Source organism: Salmo salar, chromosome 01, assembly GCF_965601325.2.
Source record: "Salmo salar chromosome 01, fSalSal1, whole genome shotgun sequence".
In the NCBI taxonomy this organism is placed as follows: domain Eukaryota; kingdom Metazoa; phylum Chordata; class Actinopteri; order Salmoniformes; family Salmonidae; genus Salmo; species Salmo salar.
In genome coordinates, this window is record NC_138291.1 from 113,432,626 (window position 1) to 113,452,561 (window position 19,936).

Here is a 19,936-nt window from a genome sequence, read left to right on the forward strand (position 1 = left end):
TTGGTTACTACATGATTTCATACAGTATGTGTTATTTCATAGTTTTGTTGTCTTCACTATTATTCTACGATGTAGTAAATAGTAAAAACTTTTGACTGGTACCGTATGACTCTATGGACTTATAAACGTCTCTCTGTATTGTTGTATAATTGTCACGTTTTCTCTTAGGAGCAGGAAAGGAGCAGAGTCAAAATGCAGGAGACTGAGGTCCGGTAGGTCAAAAGTTTATTTCCACCGTAGACAATAAGGCGTCCGAAAAAAAGCACAGGGGGCGCATAACACCCAAAACAGGAGAATCGTTCGGAAACGTTTAACGCACGGGGCACAGCCCGGCAAACACCGTACAGAACAGTTACACGCTTAATATAAAGACAGCGCTAACTAACACCTGTCCTCTAGCGACAGATAGACAATCCCGCACAAGAATCCCAACTGAAAATGCACACTAAATAACCCCCCACTAATTACAGACACAACACAGGTGCGGGATAGACAGACAAAACCAAAAGACACAGAAACAACGATCGGTGGCAGCTAATAGGCCGGCGACGACGACCGCCGGGCGCCGCCCGACCGAGGAGGGGCGCCACCTTCGTTAGATACTGTGACAATAATGGCTCTCTCTCTCTCTCTCTCTCTCTGGTGTCTCTCTCTAAATGCTTGTAATGGTCTCTCTCTCTGGGCTTATAATGGTCAGTAAATTGTGTTGTTAATGCAGGTCACATAGACTACTGTCATACGTTACATTGTAACTACTGTATACAGCAATAATATATTCTTAATACGTCAGACAATGTATCATTATTGTAAGTAACAAAATGAGGGTTACAATCTGAATTGAAGTTATTGGCGTCCCAAATACCAACCTATTCCCTATATAGTGCACTACTTTTGACCAGAGCCCTATGGGGCACGACATCACTTTATCTTCCCCCAGTGAGTGATATCTTTCACCCAGTGAGTGATATCTTTCCCCCAGTAAGTGACATATTTCCCCCAGTGAGTGATATCTCTCCCCTACTGAGTGATATCTTTCCCCTGTGAGTGATATCTTTCCCCTGTGAGTGATATCTTTCCCCTGTGAGTGATATCTTTCCCCTTGTGAGTGATATCTTTCCCCTAGTGAGTGATATCTTTCCCCCAGTGAGTGATATCGTTCCCCCAGTAAGTGACATCTTTCCCCAAGTGAGTGATATTTTTTCCTTGGGGAGTGATATCTTTCCCCCAGTGAGTGATATCGTTCCCCTGGTGAGTGATATCTTTCCCCCAGCGAGTGATATCTTTCCCCCAGTAAGTGACATCTTTCCCCCAGTGAGTGATATCTTTCCCCTAGTGAGTGATATCTTTCCCCCAGTGAGTGATATCGTTCCCCCAGTAAGTGACATCTTTCCCCAAGTGAGTGATATTTTTTCCTTGGGGAGTGATATCTTTCCCCCAGTGAGTGATAACGTTCCCCTGGTGAGTGATATCTTTCCCCCAGCGAGTGATATCTTTCCCCCAGTAAGTGACATCTTTCCCCCAGTGAGTGACATCTTTCCCCCAGTGAGTGACATCTTTCCCCCAGTGAGTGATATCTTTCCCCTAGTGAGTGATATCTTTCCCCTAGTGAGTGATATCTTTCCCCTAGTGAGTGATATCTTTCACCCAGTGAGTGATATCTTTCCCCCAGTAAGTGACATATTTCCCCCAGTGAGTGATATCTCTCCCCTACTGAGTGATATCTTTCCCCTGTGAGTGATATCTTTCCCCTTGTGAGTGATATCTTTCCCCTAGTGAGTGATATCTTTCCCCCAGTGAGTGATATCGTTCCCCCAGTAAGTGACATCTTTCCCCAAGTGAGTGATATTTTTTCCTTGGGGAGTGATATCTTTCCCCCAGTGAGTGATATCGTTCCCCTGGTGAGTGATATCTTTCCCCCAGCGAGTGATATCTTTCCCCCGGTAAGTGACATCTTTCCCCCAGTGAGTGATATCTTTCCCCTGGTGAGTGATATCTTTCCCCCGGGGAGTGATATCTTTCCCCCAGTGAGTGATATCTTTCCCCTAGTGAGTGATATCTTTCCCCTAGTGAGTGATATCTTTCCCCTAGTGAGTGATATCTTTCCCCTAGTGAGTGATATCTTTCCCCTAGTGAGTGATATCTTTCCCCCAGTGAGTGACATCTTTCACCCAATGAGTGATAGCTTTCACCCAATGAGTGATAGCTTTCCCCTAGTGAGTGATATCTTTCCCCCAGTGAGTGATATCTTTCCCCTAGTGAGTGATATCTTTCCCCACTGAGTGATATCTTTCCCCCAGTGAGTGATATCTTTCCACCTGTGAGTGATATATTTCCCCCAGTGATTGGTACCTTTCCTCAGTGAGTGATATCTTTCCACAGTGAGTGATGCCTTCCACCAGTGAGTGATATATTTCCCTCTTTCTCTTCACCCCCTTTCTATATTTATTAATTCCTATGAAGTCATATTTTGGGGCTTTGGAGTAGAGCCTACGCTCCAACTCCCCTGTTTAAATCTCATCACAACCTTCTCCCCTCTCCCTCTCCCTCTCTCTCTGTCTCTCTCTCTCTCTCCCTCTCCCTCTCTCTCTGTCTCTCTCTCTCCCCCTCTCTCTCACTCTTCCCCTCTCTCTCCCTCTCTCTCCCCTCTTCCCTCTCTCCCTCGCTCTCTCTCTCTCTCTCTCTCTCACGCTTTCTCTCGCTCTCTCTCTCATTGATCAGGTTAAAGAAGATGTTCCAAGCACTGACCATGCAACCCAGCCAGACTCATATCTCTAGTGGTAGCATGTCATTGTCAGTCCCTTTATGTGTTGCCTCCTCCTTAATGCATGTCCTGAATATTGTGTTTAGACAGACTGAAACAATAAATGCATGCAGGGCATTCTATAGATAGACGTAAACTATAGATAGATATATGTATCCTATAGATAGATGTAAACTATAGATATATGTAAACTATAGATAGATGTAAACTATAGATAGATATATGTATCCTATAGATAGATGGAAACTATAGATAGATGGAAACTATAGATAGATGTAAACTATAGATATATATATATGTATCCTATAGATAGATGTAAACTATAGATATATGTAAAGTATATATAGATGTGAACTATAGATAGATGTACTCTATAGATATATGTAAACTATAGAGAGATGTAACTATAGATAATGTAAACTATAGATAATGTAAACTATAGATAGATGTAAAGTATATGTAGATGTAAACTATAGATAGATGTAAAGTATATATAGATGTAAACTATAGATAGATATATGTATCCTATAGATAGATGTAAACTCTAGATATATGTAAACTATATATAGATGTAAACTATATATAGATGTACTCTATAGATATATGTAAACTATAGATAGATGTAAACTATAGATAGATATATGTATCCTATAGATAGATGTAAACTATACATATATGTAAAGTATATATAGATGTAAACTATAGATAGATGTACTCTATAGATATATGTAAACTATAGATAGATGTAAACTATAGAGAGATGTAAACTATAGATAGATCTAAACTATAGATAGATGTAAACTATAGATAGATGTAAAGTATATATAGATGTATCCTATAGAGAGATGTAAACTATAGATATATGTACTCTATAGATGGATGTATCCTATAGATAGATGTAAACTATAAATAGATGTACTCTGTAGATAGATGTAAACTATAGATAGATGTAAACTATAGATAGATGTACTCTATAGATAGATGTAAACTATAGATAGATGTAAACTATAGATACCGTAAATTCCGGACTATAAGCCGCAACTTTTTTCCCAGCTTTGAACCTCGCAGCTTAAACAATGACGCGGCTAATATATGGATTTTTCCCGCTTTAAATTTTTTTTTCAAAAAAAAAAACACATTCTGTGACGTGCTCAGTTTTTTGGCGGCATGAAGCTTTCATTAGACCAATGAAATTGCCGAACGGGTTAAGGTCAAACAACTTTTTTGTTTACTGTTTAGATTAAATCGAGCGCTCTCAAACTTCCCATCATTCTGATTACGGTAGTCATTTTGTCACCCTCATCATGGCAAAGACACGGAGAAATGCATATGATGCAGCTTTCAAGTTGAAGGCAATTGATCTGGCTGTTGGAAAAGGAAATAGAGCTGCTGCACGGGAGCTTGGTCTTAATGAGTCGATGATAAGACGTTGGAAACAGCAGCGTGAGGAATTGACTCAGTGCAAAAAGACAACTAAAGCTTACTGCAAATTATTTATTTTTTGTTACAAGCCGTGTTTCGTTAAAGTCTATTTATTTTTGTTACAAGCCGTGTTTCGTTAAAGTCTATTTATTTTTGTTACAAGCCGTGTTTCGTTAAAGTCTATTTATTTTTGTTACAAGCCGTGTTTCGTTAAAGCCTATTTATTTTTGTTACAAGCCGTGTTTCGTTAAAGCCTGTGTAAAGTTCATTTGTTTTAATGTACAGGTAGGCACCTGCGGCTTATAGACATGTGCGGCTTATTTATGTTCAAAATAATACTTTTTTTTAATAATTCAGTGGGTGCGGCTTATATTCAGGTGCGCTTAATAGTCCGGAAATTATGGTAGATGTAAACTATAGATAGATGTAAACTGTAGATAGATGTAAACTATAGATAGATGTACTCTATAGATAGATGTAAACTATATATAGATGTAAACTATATATAGATGTAAACTATAGATAGATGTAAACTATGGGAACAACATCTTCTATGTACTTCCTGATTAACTCAGTCACCGAGTAAGTGTATACATTGACACTATTCTCAGAATCAAGTCCGTGTGATCAAGGCAATCTTGAAGCATAGATTCCAATTGGTCAGACCAACGTTGAACAGTCCTCACCACTTAATCTTCCTGCTTAAGTTTCTGCCTATAGGTGGGGAGGAGCAGAACAAAGGCGTTATCTGAATTGCCGAAGGGAGGGCGGGGGAGCGCCTTTGAGCCGCCCCGGAAGGGAGAGTAGCAATGACCCAGAGTGTTCAAGCACAAGTAGCACAGGAGATGTGTTAATCGAATTTCGGGAACATTGTCCTCAGATTTATTTTATTAAAGTCCCCAGCTACAATATGCAGTTTCCAGTTTGCAGAAAGTCCTTTAATGCCGTCGTGGTAAAATTATCTCGGGAGGTAATGCAATCGGCATTTCATGATGTGGTATTCCAGATCGGAAGAACAAAAAGACTTGAGTTCCTGCGAGTTACCACAATCACACCATGATTTGTAAATCATGAAGCATGCTCCTCCACCTTACTTTTTCCCGTAGAGTTCTTTCTTCCTGTCCGCACGATGGACAGTGAACCCAACTGGCTGAATGGATGGGGACAATATATCTGTAGAGAGCCATGATCCCGTAAAACATAGTATGTTACAGTCCCTAATGTGTCTCTGGAAGGAGATCCTCGCCCTGAGCTGATCTACTTTATTGTCCAGGGACTGAATGTTAGCGAGTAGTATACTCGGAAGCGGTGGATGGTATGAACGCCGCCAGAGTCTGACTAGGGCCCAACTTTTTCTTCCTCTTCTCCAGCATCAGCGTTTTGGTGCAGACCCCAGTATAAATAGAGCTGCCTTGGGAAGTTCAAACATACGATCCAGTTCAGGGAAGTCACATTTCTGGTTGAAATGCTGGTGACTGATCACCAATCTAATATTCAAAAGTTATTTTAGGCTGTAGGAAATAATACATGAAACGTTCTGATTAAATAATGTAAGAAATAACACACACAAAGAAAAGAAAACACTGCAAAGTTGGCCAGGAGCTAGAAACAGGGTGACCGTGTCTGCCGGCACCATCTTGTATAGGTCTAAGTGATGCTCATGCATAAGGGAAACATTTTAGGACAACCTCATCAAACCTCCTCCCTACTCAAGAAGGGGTGAGGCTGAGGTTGTCCTAAAATGTACGCCATAATTGAAAATGTTTTGCAGACCCAAAGGTCACCCTGCACTCTGTTTCAGCGAGAGATAAATAAGGTCCTGTCTCTTTATAGAGATAGAGATTTCATTATTGTTTTGCTCAGTGATAATGGCACTAATTGTATTCCTTAATTCACAGCACCGTTAGGATAACCAACGTCTGGCTGCGTCCGTAATGGCACACTATTCACTATACACACTATAATGCACTACTTTTGACCATAAAATATGCATTTTAATGGCAAGCATAGACGTGATAAATCTTGATCCCATAGTGATTGGATCATCTTGATGGGAAAATGACAACCACATGTTACAGCCAGGTATAAACAGGGATAGAGATACACTTCTAGGGTCCATCCTTAGATTATATGTGACATGCATTGTCAATCTTCAAACTCCATTCTACTGTGCCCAGCCATGCATATTGCGGTTATGAAGACGATATGGGATGACTCCAAAATCTCCTTTCTTGTTCCTTGTTCATTTTATTATGAAAGCTATTGTATCATTGAGAAGAACCCACCTGACCGAAAAGGTCCAATTAGAAGGTTTTAATTAATCAAACTCACAATCCACAAACATTGCATGTTTAATTGAAAAAAAATAAATGAGAAAACATAACACACATTTAAAGACACTGTTTTGTACAGTAAACTATATTATCTGTAAATCCAATGATCAGAACCAAATGAACAGTCCTTTAGAATCTTCACACAACGTCTTCGACCTGTTACAGAGAATGCACTACCTATGACTTTCACATTAATGACGGTTTAAATGACAAATAACCAACTTTAACTTATCCTTTTACATCATAAGAAGAACCCACATCATAATAAACACAACATAATTTTTTAGGGGGGGGAACATTTACAAAATCCATCAATACACAATTACCATCCATTGATTCTCACAGATGCTGTGGAGAATCTTGTTTGAAATAGATAAAAATACCAATTGCTCTGCAGGATTGTTTTCTGTATATGTACATGATGTATTTTATAATTGTGCATGGGCTGTGTGATTGTGTACACACATTGATATCTACATACAGGTCATGTGATAACACAAAATAAATACAGAAATAATGCTCAATTCATGTTTGTCACTGTGACTCAAAACATGTGAAATGTTGAATTTCAAAATATACAGTAGCTTCAATATGAAACAGTATTCAATCTCTGAGAGTTATCTGGATTACCTGCTTAGCATGTGGAGCCAAGCCATCTCTGACCCAGCTGACTGTAAATCTGGAGAAGAGTTGGAGTTTGCAAGGCAAATGACTGTCAGCTGCTTTCTCCCCTTTTAGACTGATTCCACAGGGATCCTGATAGCTGTTCCTTTGTTTCTTTATGTTCCCCATGAAACTGCAGTCTCATTTATCAGACAGCTCTATCCATTCATAGTATTCTGTATTCTGAGGGGCCTATTTCACAGCCTGATGCCTCCCCATACCTCCTCATCTCATGTTCCTCAGCCTCATACCTCTTCTCATCTTCCTCAGCCTCATGCTTCCTCATCTCATCTTCCTCAGCCTCATGCTTCCTCATCTCATCTTCCTCAGCCTCATGCTTCCTCTTCTCATCTTCCTCAGCCTCATACCTCCTCAACTCATCTTCCTCAGCCTCATACTTCCTCATCTCATCTTCCTCAGCCTCATGCTTCCTCATCTTATCTTCCTCATCTCATCTTCCTCAGCCTCATACCTCCTCTTCTCATCTTCCTCAGCCTCATGCTTCCTCATCTCATCTTCCTCAGCCTCATACCTCATCTCATCTTCCTCAGCCTCATGCGGTTCTCTTTATCTCTCTTCTTTAGCGCATTGATGAACTGGTTGAAGAAGAGCTCTTGGTCTTTCTTCTTCAGAACTTGCTTGAAGCGCTGGTCATGACCGTACTTATCAGAAAACTCTTTGAAAGTTGACCTGGCAATAGAGAAAAGAAGAGATCATCCTTGAGAAAGGTGTGGGAGGGAGGGATGGAGAGAGGGTGGGATGGAGGGAGAGAGGAAGGGATGTTGGAATGGATGGAGGGAGGGAGGGAGGGAGGGAGGGAGGCAGGGATGGATGGATGGATGGATGGAGGGAGGGAGGGAGGGAGGGAGGGATGTTGGAATGGATGGAGGGAGGGAGGGAGGGTGGGTGGGAGGGAGGGAGGGAGGGATGTTGGAATGGATGGAGGGAGGGAGGGAGGTAGGGATGTCTTCACAGGTTTAAATACAGTAAAGACTAGAGCTACTCGGTTTTATTATTTTTTTGTATTGTTAAACAATTGTGGTTTTGAGACACGCAAACATGTATAACTGTAGTTTATCTTTTAGAGAAGCTCTGTAATTGTATTTTTATTTTTATAAATAAGCAGTTATTAATAAGCAAGAGTTAGGACAAGTTAAAGGAAGCCATAGAATACAGAGAACTCTGTCCACGGGGTTACAGTAGTCATCACCTAAACAGAAAGTTAGTCAGTTGTAGAAGTGATGTCATGAAGAGAACACTCTTTGTCATCATCACTGTGGTTGATTAAAGGGGAAAGCTAAATGACAAGCCACAACATGGTGACAACAAGCAATCTTGTTTTTTCTTTTATTAACAAATCCCCTGATCCAGAAGCTTATTTCAGTTTCAAATGATATAGTCTTCAGAAATAAAAATCTATTTTCCTCTTACCCAAAGTCGACACTTTAATATTTTGCTCTTCTTAGACTAACTTGATACAATATTGTGAATTTAGCGTTGTAATTTATTTTGTTTAGCTTGATTTAAAAAGCATTCCTAATGCATCGTGCATCTATACATGCTAGATTTACCTAGTGTTGGGATACGAAGTTGTTACAAGTTAATATTGGATTATAAACAGTACCAGTCGAAAGTTTGGACACATACTCATTCAAGGGTTTTTCTTAATTGTTTTACTATTTTCTACATTGTAGAAGAATAGTGAAGACATCAAAGCTATGAAATCTAAATCAAATCAAACTTTATTTGTCACATGCGCCTGTCACGTTCTGAACTGTAAAGGTGTTATTTGTTAGTGTTTAGTTTGGTCAGGACGTGGCAGGGGGTATTTGCTTTATGTGGTTCAGGGTGGTTGTGTGTATGTGTCCATGTAGAGAGGGGTATTTGATTTATTAGTCCAGGGTTTTGGTTATTGTTCTATGTTAGTTTATTTCTATGTTCTGTCTAGTCATTTGAATTTCTATGTTTAGTTAATTGGTGTTGGGGCCTTCAGTTGGAGGCAGCTGTCTATCGTTGCCTCTGATTGAAGGTCCTATAATTAGGGGTGTGTTTGTATTGTGAGTAGTTGTATTCTGTTTTGTACTTGTCACCTGACAGACCTGTTAGTGTCGTTTCTGTTAATTGTATACGTGTTTATTTTTTTTCTCCTTCTTATATACAGTATTAAAAAGAGATGAGTATACACTTCACTGTTGCGTCTTGGTCCTCCACACACGACAAACGTTACAGCGCCAAATACAACATTTACGTCATTTAGCAGACGCTCTTATCCAGAGCGACTTACAAATTGGTGCATTCACTTTATGATATCCACAAGTGTAGACTTTACCATGAAATGCTTACTTACAAGCCCCTAACCAACAGTGCAGTTCAAGAAGAGTTAAGAAAATACTTACCAAATAAACTAAAGTAAAAAAAAGTAACATAACAACAATGAGGCTATATACAGGGGGTACTGGTACCAAGTCAGTGTGCAGGGGTACAGGTTAGAGGTAATTTATACATGTAAGTATACATATGGAAGCACGTAGTAACCAAAAAAGTGTCAAATAAATCAAAATATATTTGAAATTCTTCAAAGTAGCCACCCTTTGCCTTGATGACCGCTTTGCACACTCCTGGCAAAGCATTAGACCGGTGTAAATCTGTTCACCGTGTCTTTGAGACGCAGAGTAGGTGAATGGATGATCGCGGCATGTGTGGTTCCCACCATGAAGCATGGAAGAGGAGGTGTGATGGTGTGGGGGTGCTTTGCTGGTGACACTCTCAGTGATTTATTTAGAATTCAAGGCACACTTAACCAGCATGGCTACCACAACAATATGCAGCGATACGCCATCCCATCTGGTTTGAGCTTAGTGGGTCTATCATTTGTTTTCCAACAGGACAATGAAACCAACACACCTCCAGGCTATGTAATGGCTATTTGACCAAGAAGGAGAGTGATGGAGTGCTGCATCAGATGACCTGTCCTCCACAATCACCCAACCTCAACCCAATTGAGAGTTTGGGATGAGTTGGACCGCAGAGCGAATGAAAAGCAGCCAACAAGTGCTCAGCATATATGGGAACTCCTTCAAGATGGCTGGAAAAGCATTCCAGGTGAAGCTGGTTGAGAGAATGCCAAGAGTGTGCAAAGCTGTCCTCAAGTCAAAGGGTGGCTACTTTGAAGAATTTAAAATATAAAATAAATGTTGATTTGGTAACTACAGTGTACATGATTCCATATGTGTTATTTCAATGTAGAAAATAGTACAAATAAAGTAAAAACCAACGAGTAGGAGAGTCCAAAACTTTTAGTATGAAGCTATTTTGTATGAAGCTATTATGAAGCTTTGTTGAATAGTTATCCCCTACTGTACTTGCAATTCTATTACACAGTTAGCTTCAGGTTTTACCTGGATGTGATTTTTGACTCCTCTAGCAGTTTTCTATACTGGTCTTTTGCTTGCAGCAGTTTGCTCTGTTTCTCCTTGTGTTCTTCCTTCATCCTCACTTTGACAAACTGGTCAAACACCTGGAGATGAGGAACAGGGTCAAGATTGGCACGAGAAAATGACTTTGAAGATCATTTGCAAGACAAAGACGACGGCTGTATCCTAATCCTCTTTACTGTCGACTTAACTCCTCTCACATTCACTGACAGGAGAAATCAAATCAAACTGTATTGGTCGCATGCACATATTTATCAGATGTTATTGTGGGTGTAGCGTAATGCTTGTGTTTCTAGCTCCCAACAGCGCAGTATTAGCTAATAATTCACGACAATACACAGACATCTAAAAGTGGAATGGAATTAAGTGGAATGGAATTAAGAAATATATAAATATTAGTACAAGCAATGTCAGAGTCCGGAGTATAAATATACATGTGCAGTATATGTGATGGGATGTATAGACATTATGGACAGTCTGTGGATAGAATATGTAGTATATCTGAAGAATACTTGGATAGAATACTATAAGTACAGCAATAGTTGAATAGGATGGACTTGACTAGAATACAGTATATACATATGAAATGGGTAAAACAGTATGTAAACATTATTAAAGTGACCAGTGTCCCATGTCTATGTACTGTACATAGGGCAATGCAGCAGGTAGCCTAGTGGTTAGAGTGTTGGACTAGTAACTGAAAGGTTGCAAGATCGAATCCCTGAGCTGACAAGGTAAAAATCAGTCATTCTGCCCCTGAACAAGGCAGTTAACCCACTGTTCCTTGGCTGTCATTGAAAGTAAGAATATGTTCTTAACTGACTTGCCTAGTTAAATAAAGGTAAAACGCAACATGACAAAAACCTCAACAATTGATCCAAAAGGTTTTTGTGGAGTTTTACTAACATAATGCTTTCACCAAGGACAGAACACAAATGACAGTAATCATATATTGGGAGCATATCCATTAGGGGGGTGCTGACCTGACCATACTCGTATTCCTAATCCTATCCATAAATTGACACTTGAAAGTCGGATCGGATTTGCCTAAGTAGATGTTATCAAAACACCTATCTCCCTGCATGTTTAGAGACCAAACACCTGCAGATTAGGAGCAGCACGCAGAAGGGTTTGTGTCTGTGTCCTCAACTTACAGACGGCCAACTTAAACGTTCGCTGTCACTCAGAATGAACATCGGCGGTTCATCTTCTTTCCCTACCCTTGGCCCGCTTGTTAGATATTATGTACATTGATAGCTTGCTAGCTAGCAAATGTCCTCGCCATTGTGATTTATCACAGTAGCAGAGAAACAGGAGGCAGCTGCAATCTGAAATGATCAGACCGAAACATGGGAGGAAGAGTGATTGGTTGAAATTATGAAGCGAAGCAATAGACAGAGAAACACAGCTTCCCTCTATCCAATCAGAATGGCAGGATCAACGTACATCCCACCCTTCTCTTTACAGACAAGCAAACCAGCCAATTGACTTATTTAGACCACATAGCACCTTGCACTTGATTGAAAGATGCGCACTGCCATCCCACTTTTTTTTGGGGGGATCATGGATAATTACAAAAAATACTGGGATCATAATCGTATCAGGAAAGTTGCCCGTTAGTTGTTTGTATTGTCTTACTTGGCGGTACACCCCTAATATCCATGCTGTCTTGTACTTTAAAGGTAAATTGGTCATTTCTGAGTCAACCTCATTCACAATCTGTCAATCATGACCAATTAATCATTACCTATTAATCAATCATTAGTAATTATTTAATCATAGAAAATTACTAACCAATGATGAAAAAAAATAAACCAATCATGACCAATTAACCAATCATGACCAACCGATAAAACAATCATGACTAATTAACCAATCATGACCAACCGATAAAACAATCATGACTAATTAACCAATCATGACCAACCGATAAATCAATCATGACCAATTAACCAATCATGACCTACCGATAAATCAATCATGACCAATTAATCAAACAAGACCATTTATTAAATGAGGACAACTAGCAGAGTTCACCTGTTTCCTCTCCTCTGCAGAGTTTAGCAGAAGATACCGTGGATCAAACACAATCTTGTGCAGTTCTTTCTCCCATGTAGAAAACGCTGAAACCTGAAGAGACGAGAAAACGTATTCAAGAAGACTTTCAGTACATGATGTAGGTCTTTCCATCATACATCCAACCTGTTATATGATGTAGGTCTTTCCATCATTCATCCAACCTGTTACATGATGTAGGTCTTTCCATCATACATCCAACCTGTTATATGATGTAGGTCTTTCCATCATTCATCCAACCTGTTACATGATGTTGGTCTTTCCATCATACATCCAACCTGTTATATGATGTAGGTCTTTCCATCATTCATCCAACCTGTTACATGATGTAGGTCTTTCCATCATTCATCCAACCTGTTACATGATGTAGGTCTTTCCATCATTCATCCAACCTGTTATATGATGTTGGTCTTTCCATCATACATCCAACCTGTTACATGATGTAGGTCTTTCCATCATACATCCAACCTGTTATATGATGTAGGTCTTTCCATCATTCATCCAACCTGTTACATGATGTAGGTATTTCCATCATACATCCAACCTGTTATATGATGGTCTTTCCATCATTCATCCAACCTGTTACATGATGTAGGTCTTTCCATCATACATCCAACCTGTTATATGATGTAGGTCTTTCCATCATTCATCCAACCTGTTACATGATGTAGGTCTTTCCATCATACATCCAACCTGTTACATGATGTAGGTCTTTCCATCATACATCCAACCTGTTACATGATGTAGGTCTTTCCATCATTCATCCAACCTGTTACATGATGTAGGTATTTCTATCATTCATCCAACCTGTTACATGATGTAGGTCTTTCCATCATACATCCAACCTGTTACATGATGTAGGTCTTTCCATCATTCATCCAACCTGTTACATGATGTAGGTATTTCCATCATTCATCCAACCTGTTACATGATGTAGGTCTTTCCATCATTCATCCAACCTTTTACATGATGTAGGTCTTTCCATCATTCATCCAACCTGTTACATGATGTAGGTATTTCTATCATACATCCAACCTGTTATATGATGTAGGTCTTTCCATCATTCATCCAACCTGTTACATGATGTAGGTCTTTCCATCATACATCCAACCTGTTATATGATGTAGGTCTTTCCATCATTCATCCAACCTGTTACATGATGTAGGTATTTCCATCATTCATCCAACCTGTTACATGATGTAGGTATTTCTATCATTCATCCAACCTGTTACATGATGTAGGTCTTTCCATCATACATCCAACCTGTTACATGATGTAGGTCTTTCCATCATTCATCCAACCTGTTACATGATGTAGGTATTTCCATCATTCATCCAACCTGTTACATGATGTAGGTCTTTCCATCATTCATCCAACCTGTTACATGATGTAGGTATTTCCATCATTCATCCAACCTGTTACATGATGTAGGTCTTCCCATCATTCATCCAACCTGTTACATGATGTAGGTATTTCTATCATTCATCCAACCTGTTACATGACGTAGGTCTTTCTATCATTCATCCAACCTGTTACATGATGTAGGTCTTTCCATCATTTAGTGTTTTTGCTGCCTTTGCAGTTGCTGGTCCCTGTGTCCTTTGATGATTAGTTGCAATACAGGGATTCGAGGTCCCATATTGCCAATTTGAAAAGTAGGGTTTAAATTCATTTCTCATGGAAAACTGTTAGAATTTAGGTCCGTCTCTGTGGCTGCATTTAGACAGGCAGCCCAAATCTGATATTTTTTTCACCAATTGGTCTTTTGACCAATCAGATCACGTCTGAAAAACATCTGATGTGATTGGTCAAAAGACCAAATAGTGGAAAATAAATATCAGAATTGGGCTGCCTGTCTAAACTCAGCCTAAGTGCATTTGATTTTGTATTCCGTTCAATATGCCTTTACCCCTCTCTCAAGGAGCATGTCCCTGAAGTGTGTGATGCGTAGTCCTAAGGGTAGAACAGTCCTATTGGGAGGAGTGTCACATGTCTCTGCGCCTGCCCTCTCTCTCAGGTCCTCATTACCATCCGCAGGTTCCTCCAGTCTGAGGAGGACAGAAACATAGAATCAGTTGTAGGCTGCATCTCAAATGGAATCCTATTCCCTATATAGTGATCTACTCTTGACCACGGCCCATAAAGGCTTTGGTCAAAACTAGTGTACTGTACTGTACAGTGGTATTTGTAAAATGTTATTTAATTTTTAATTTAAAAGTACTTCAAAATCAGGTTATTATTCTGTAGAGAAGTATCATTGTAATGTTAAACTATGAGTATGGTTAAGATGGGGGGGAAACTTTCTGACACTCACTTGTTCCTCTTGGTTTTTAAATAATGTTCATCTTCATCATCAGCATCATCGTCATCAGCAGATGGAGAGTTAGAACCATCCTCTGCTGAGATAACGGACACACAGACAGAAGAGTTAGAACCATCCTCTGCTGAGATAACGGACACACAGACAGAAGAGTTAGAACCATCCTCTGCTGAGATAACGGACACACAGACAGAAGAGTTAGAACCATCCTCTGCTGAGATAACGGACACACAGACAGAAGAATTAGAACCATCCTCTGCTGAGATAACGGACACACAGACAGAAGAGTTAGAACCATCCTCTGCTGAGATAACGGACACGCAGACAGAAGAGTTAGAACCATCCTCTGCTGAGATAACGGACACACAGACAGAAGAGTTAGAACCATCCTCTGCTGAGATAACGGACACACAGACAGAAGAGTTAGAACCATCCTCTGCTGAGATAACGGACACACAGACAGAAGAGTTAGAACCATCCTCTGCTGAGATAACGGACACACAGACAGAAGCATAGCAAACATCCTTTTTCAATGGACTCCGACTTCATATAATTGGTCATTAAAATCCACTGTGAGAGAATCTATCAGACTAGAGTAGCATTGCTGCTCACCGTCTTATCAGCCATAAGTCAATGTTCAGTTCATTGGGGTTGTCCACATATTTACCAAAGTTAATTTGCCAGACATGCTTTGTTGGAACAGTGTGGTTCAGGTATAAGGTCATCGATACATAATCAGCTGGTAACTGCAATAAGGCTAAATCAATAAAGACAAAGCAACCTCTGGGAAATCTAGTCCGGGGAGATAATTTCATCGCTGACAAGATCCAATGTAATTCAATATTTACAGAGCCAGTCACACACAGGACTTCCATATTATCTATTCTATTAGAACACAAAAGAGATGGGGTGCATCCCGAATGGGACCCTAATACCTATATAGTTCACTTCTTTGGACCAGGGCCCATAGGGAATAGGGAGCCATTGGACCAGGGCCCATAGGGAATAGGGTGCCATTGGACCAGGGCCCATAGGGAATAGGGGGTGCCATTGGACCAGGGCCCATAGGGAATAGGGTACCATTGGACCAGGCCCCATAGGGAATAGGGTGCCATTGGACCAGGGCCCATAGGGAATAGGGGGTGCCATTGGACCAGGGCCCATAGGGAATAGGGTGCCATTGGACCAGGGCCCATAGGGAATAGGGTGCCATTGGACCAGGGCCCATAGGGAATAAGGGTGCCATTAGACCAGGGACCATAGGGAATAGGGTGCCATTGGACCAGGGCCCATAGGGAATAGGGGGTGCCATTGGACCAGGGCCCATAGGGAATAGGGTGCCATTGGACCAGGGCCCATAGGGAATAAGGGTGCCATTGGGAATGCAGCCCATGAGATGGTTTCACATCCTAAAGGTTCCACGTTCCATTCGTGATCATCTCCTTCAATGAACACAGACATCATGATCCTCTGGTAGTCTGGGATCGACAGGCAATGGAACTTACAGACTGTATATAGGATCTAGTATATCAGGCCATTTTATTGGCCTCCATGTTAACAGATCATTAAAAACATGTTTTGATAATGAGCTTTTCAGTTCCATCTGAAGCCACGGCCTGGTAAATACCCGCTTTAACATTAAGAAGAGTTGTAACTAGGCCAACTAAACGGAGGGATGAAGACAAGCCAATGGGGAAGAATTACCACAAACTTACTGGACAAAGAATCCTTTTTGCGTTTATGTGGAGGATCTTCTATAATCCTGTTGAGATCCTCTCCACGGTCCTTCAGATCTACTGGCTGATCCCAAACAGAGAGTTGTATCGTTGGGTTGAAGAAAAATACTCTGTCGTCCCCCGTCCACACCACACACCTGAGGAGAAATTATAATATTAATGTAAGGATGAGAGTTGAATTAGTAATGCCTGACCAGTGGTGGTGTGTGTCAACACAAGATAATTGAGATGGTGTTTGCCTGTCAAGAATAAATGTGTGTTTTGTAGACTAGAGAGCCAGTATGCTGCCTCTATCAGGTCTTAACTTTCCTTAAAGTTGATCCTCCACTCTCTGAACCCTTCAAACGGCACACTGCAACAATAATAATAACATTCTAAACACACATCTGGAGAGAAGGCAGGCAGAACCAGAGGTATTCCATGACATGATGAACACAGTATTACAGGAAATGATCTGGGGAGAAAGAGGGCAGAACCAGAGGTATTCCATGACATGATGAACACAATATTACAGGAAATGATTTGGGGTGAAAGAGCGCAGAACCAGAAGTATTCCATGACATGATGAACACAATATTACAGGAAATGATCTGGGGAGAAAGAGCGCAGAACCAGAAGGGGGCTACCCGCTGGGGCTACCCGCTGGGGCTACCCGCTGGACCTACCCGCTGGGTCTACCCGCTGGACCTACCCGCTGGACCTACCCGCTGGGGCTACCCGCTGGGGCTACCCGCTGGACCTACCCGCTGGACCTACCTGCTGGGGCTACCCGCTGGACCTACCCGCTGGACCTACCCGCTGGACCTACCCGCTGGGCTCCCGCTGGACCTACCCGCTGGACTACCCGCTGGCTACCCGTTGGGGCTACCCACCTACCCGCTGGGGCTACCCACTGGACCTACCTGTTGGGGCTACCCGCTGGACCTACCTGTTGGGGCTACCCGCTGGACCTACCCGCTGGGGCTACCCACTGGACCTACCTGTTGGGGCTACCCGCTGGACCTACCTATTGGGGCTACCCGCTGGACCTACCCGCTGGCCCTACCCACTGGGCTACACACTGGACCTACCTGTTGGGGCTACCCGCTGGGGCTACCCACTGGACCTACCCGCTGAGGCTACCCGCTGGGACCTATTCGCTGGGACCTACCCGCTGGGGCTACCCGCTGGACCTACCTGCTGGACCTACCCGCTGGACCTACCCGCTGGGGCTACCCGCTGGGCCTACCTGTTGGGGCTACCCGCTGGGGCTACCCATAAGAACATGTACGAACGCACTACTGTAAGTCACTTTGAATAAAATTGTCTTTGTAATGGCATATCCCAGTTGGTAGAGCATGGTGTTTGCAACGCCAGGGTTGTGGGTTCGATTCCCACGGGGGACCAGTACGGGGAAAAAAATGTATGAAATGTATTCATTCACTACTGTAAGTTGCTCTGGATAAGAGCGTCTGCTAAATGACTAAAATGTAAATATACTGTATATTATACAGGTCCATATATGATTATATACTCTATGTTATACAGGTCCATATATGATTATATACTGTATATTATACAGGTCCATATATGATTATATACTCTATATTATACAGGTCCATATATGATTATATACTCTATATTATACAGGTCCATATATGATTATATACTCTATATTATACAGGTCCATAATGTAAATAAGAAATATGTTGATGAATATATGCTCTATGTAGTAATAGGAATATAACCACTGTAGTTGTCTGACATGACATGTTATAGAAAGTGCTAGAATCTAATAGTTGATGTATTTTCAGTTGATGGTTTCTTAGGCATATTTGTTCTTGTTGTCGTGTATCACTTCAGAGCTCTTCCTCCTTAAGACGTTATGTATTTAAAGCCACAGGAGTATTAACAGCTGCTACAGTCTATGAATCCCTGGAATAATTCAATATGTCTTCACGCTCAACCATATCAAATGAATTGTGAAGCTTTACTTCCTCATATTATCGGGTTGTGAGCTGTCCCGTTATATGATATCATATTTCATTGGTATGGCTAGCTATCTCTCAGCCAGGAGATGATAGTCACAGAGCAGAAAGGTGTTGGAATATCTGGATAATACGTCACGATGAATCTCTCATGAGACTTTTCAATATTAGAATCATAAGGGCAAAATAGGTTGAATTCGATTTGTTTACCAAATCTCTTATTTTATTTTTTATATTTTTTTTACAATTTCCTTTGTTAAAAAAAAATGTATTTTGATATTTTAATCCAATTGTTACATAATAAAAGCTGATGAATGCAAAAGGTTAAGACGTACGGGTTATGGTTTAAAAACGAACATGCCGTTTAGGTGCTGGGCTGAGAAAGTGTTGTAAATTACAGGTTTCATGTAGTGCCTTTAAAGTTTACTCTCAGCATCAACACACGCTGACAGATCAAAAGGCTATTACATGTGGAGAACAACAAAACAAGTCCATTTAAAAAACAGATTGCACTACTCTGCAGACAGATATGGCAGGGTTTTAACAAGTGAAGAAAGTAGAGACATGATTCCACTTTAACATTATAGCAGATAATGTTTTATGAACTTTAGTCAAACATCTTTTTCATGGTTGGTATCATGGATGACTGGAATGGGACAGATTCTTAAAGAGCTGAAATGTTCTGACATGTTTATTTAAACATTGACCAATCCTGGCCAGAGAAATGTCATAATATTGTGTAAAGGAACGTTACCATGGAGATCCGGGAACAGGGGTGGAAGCTACAGGACGCTTGTCTTTAGGGTCAACGTCCTCCTCCTCCATAGGGACCTCTACCATCTCCTGCTACCACACACACACACACACACACACACGCACACAGAGAAACACGCACACGCACACCCACACACACACACACACACACACACACACACACACACACACACACACACACACACACACACACACACACAGGTCAGAAGGCAGGATTAATACTTGATGTGCCCCTGTGTGCTATCAGTCTCTGTCTCTGTCTGCTATATGTCTTTGTCTCTGTCTGCTATCTGTCTCTGTCTCTGTCTGCTATTCAACTCTGTCTGCTATCTGTCTCTGTCTGCTTTTTATCTCTGTCTGCTATCTGTCTCTGTCTGCTATCTGTCTCTGTCTGCTATCTGTCTCTGTCTGCTATCTGTCTCTGTCTGCTATCTGTCTCTGTCTGCTATC

General features: G+C 41.1%; 1 protein-coding gene across 1 annotated transcript; it reads right to left on the reverse strand.

Moving 5' to 3' along the window:
* Positions 1–6,534: 6,534 nt before the first annotated feature.
* LOC145877494 (transcription elongation regulator 1-like protein) lies at positions 6,535–19,552 on the reverse strand. Its single transcript, XM_082973081.1, has 7 exons — positions 19,467–19,552; positions 16,725–16,882; positions 15,004–15,088; positions 14,599–14,737; positions 12,651–12,743; positions 10,578–10,696; positions 6,535–7,869 (listed from the first exon to the last, which is right to left on the reverse strand). Exons 1-7 carry the CDS (start codon positions 19,550–19,552, stop codon positions 7,713–7,715), a joined length of 837 nt encoding a protein of 278 aa, XP_082829207.1. The 3' UTR covers positions 6,535–7,712.
* Positions 19,553–19,936: the final 384 nt, after the last annotated feature.

Coding starts and splice junctions, on each gene's coding strand:
- LOC145877494 (XM_082973081.1), bottom strand. CDS start 19,552: ATGGTAGAGGTCCCTATGGAGGAGGAGGACGTTGACCCTAAAGACAAG. Junction 16,883..19,466: donor CCTGTTCCCGGATCTCCATG/GTAACGTTCCTT, acceptor ATTTCTCCTCAG/GTGTGTGGTGTGGACGGGGG. Junction 12,744..14,598: donor ACATGCTCCTTGAGAGAGGG/GTAAAGGCATAT, acceptor TCGTCTCTTCAG/GTTTCAGCGTTTTCTACATG.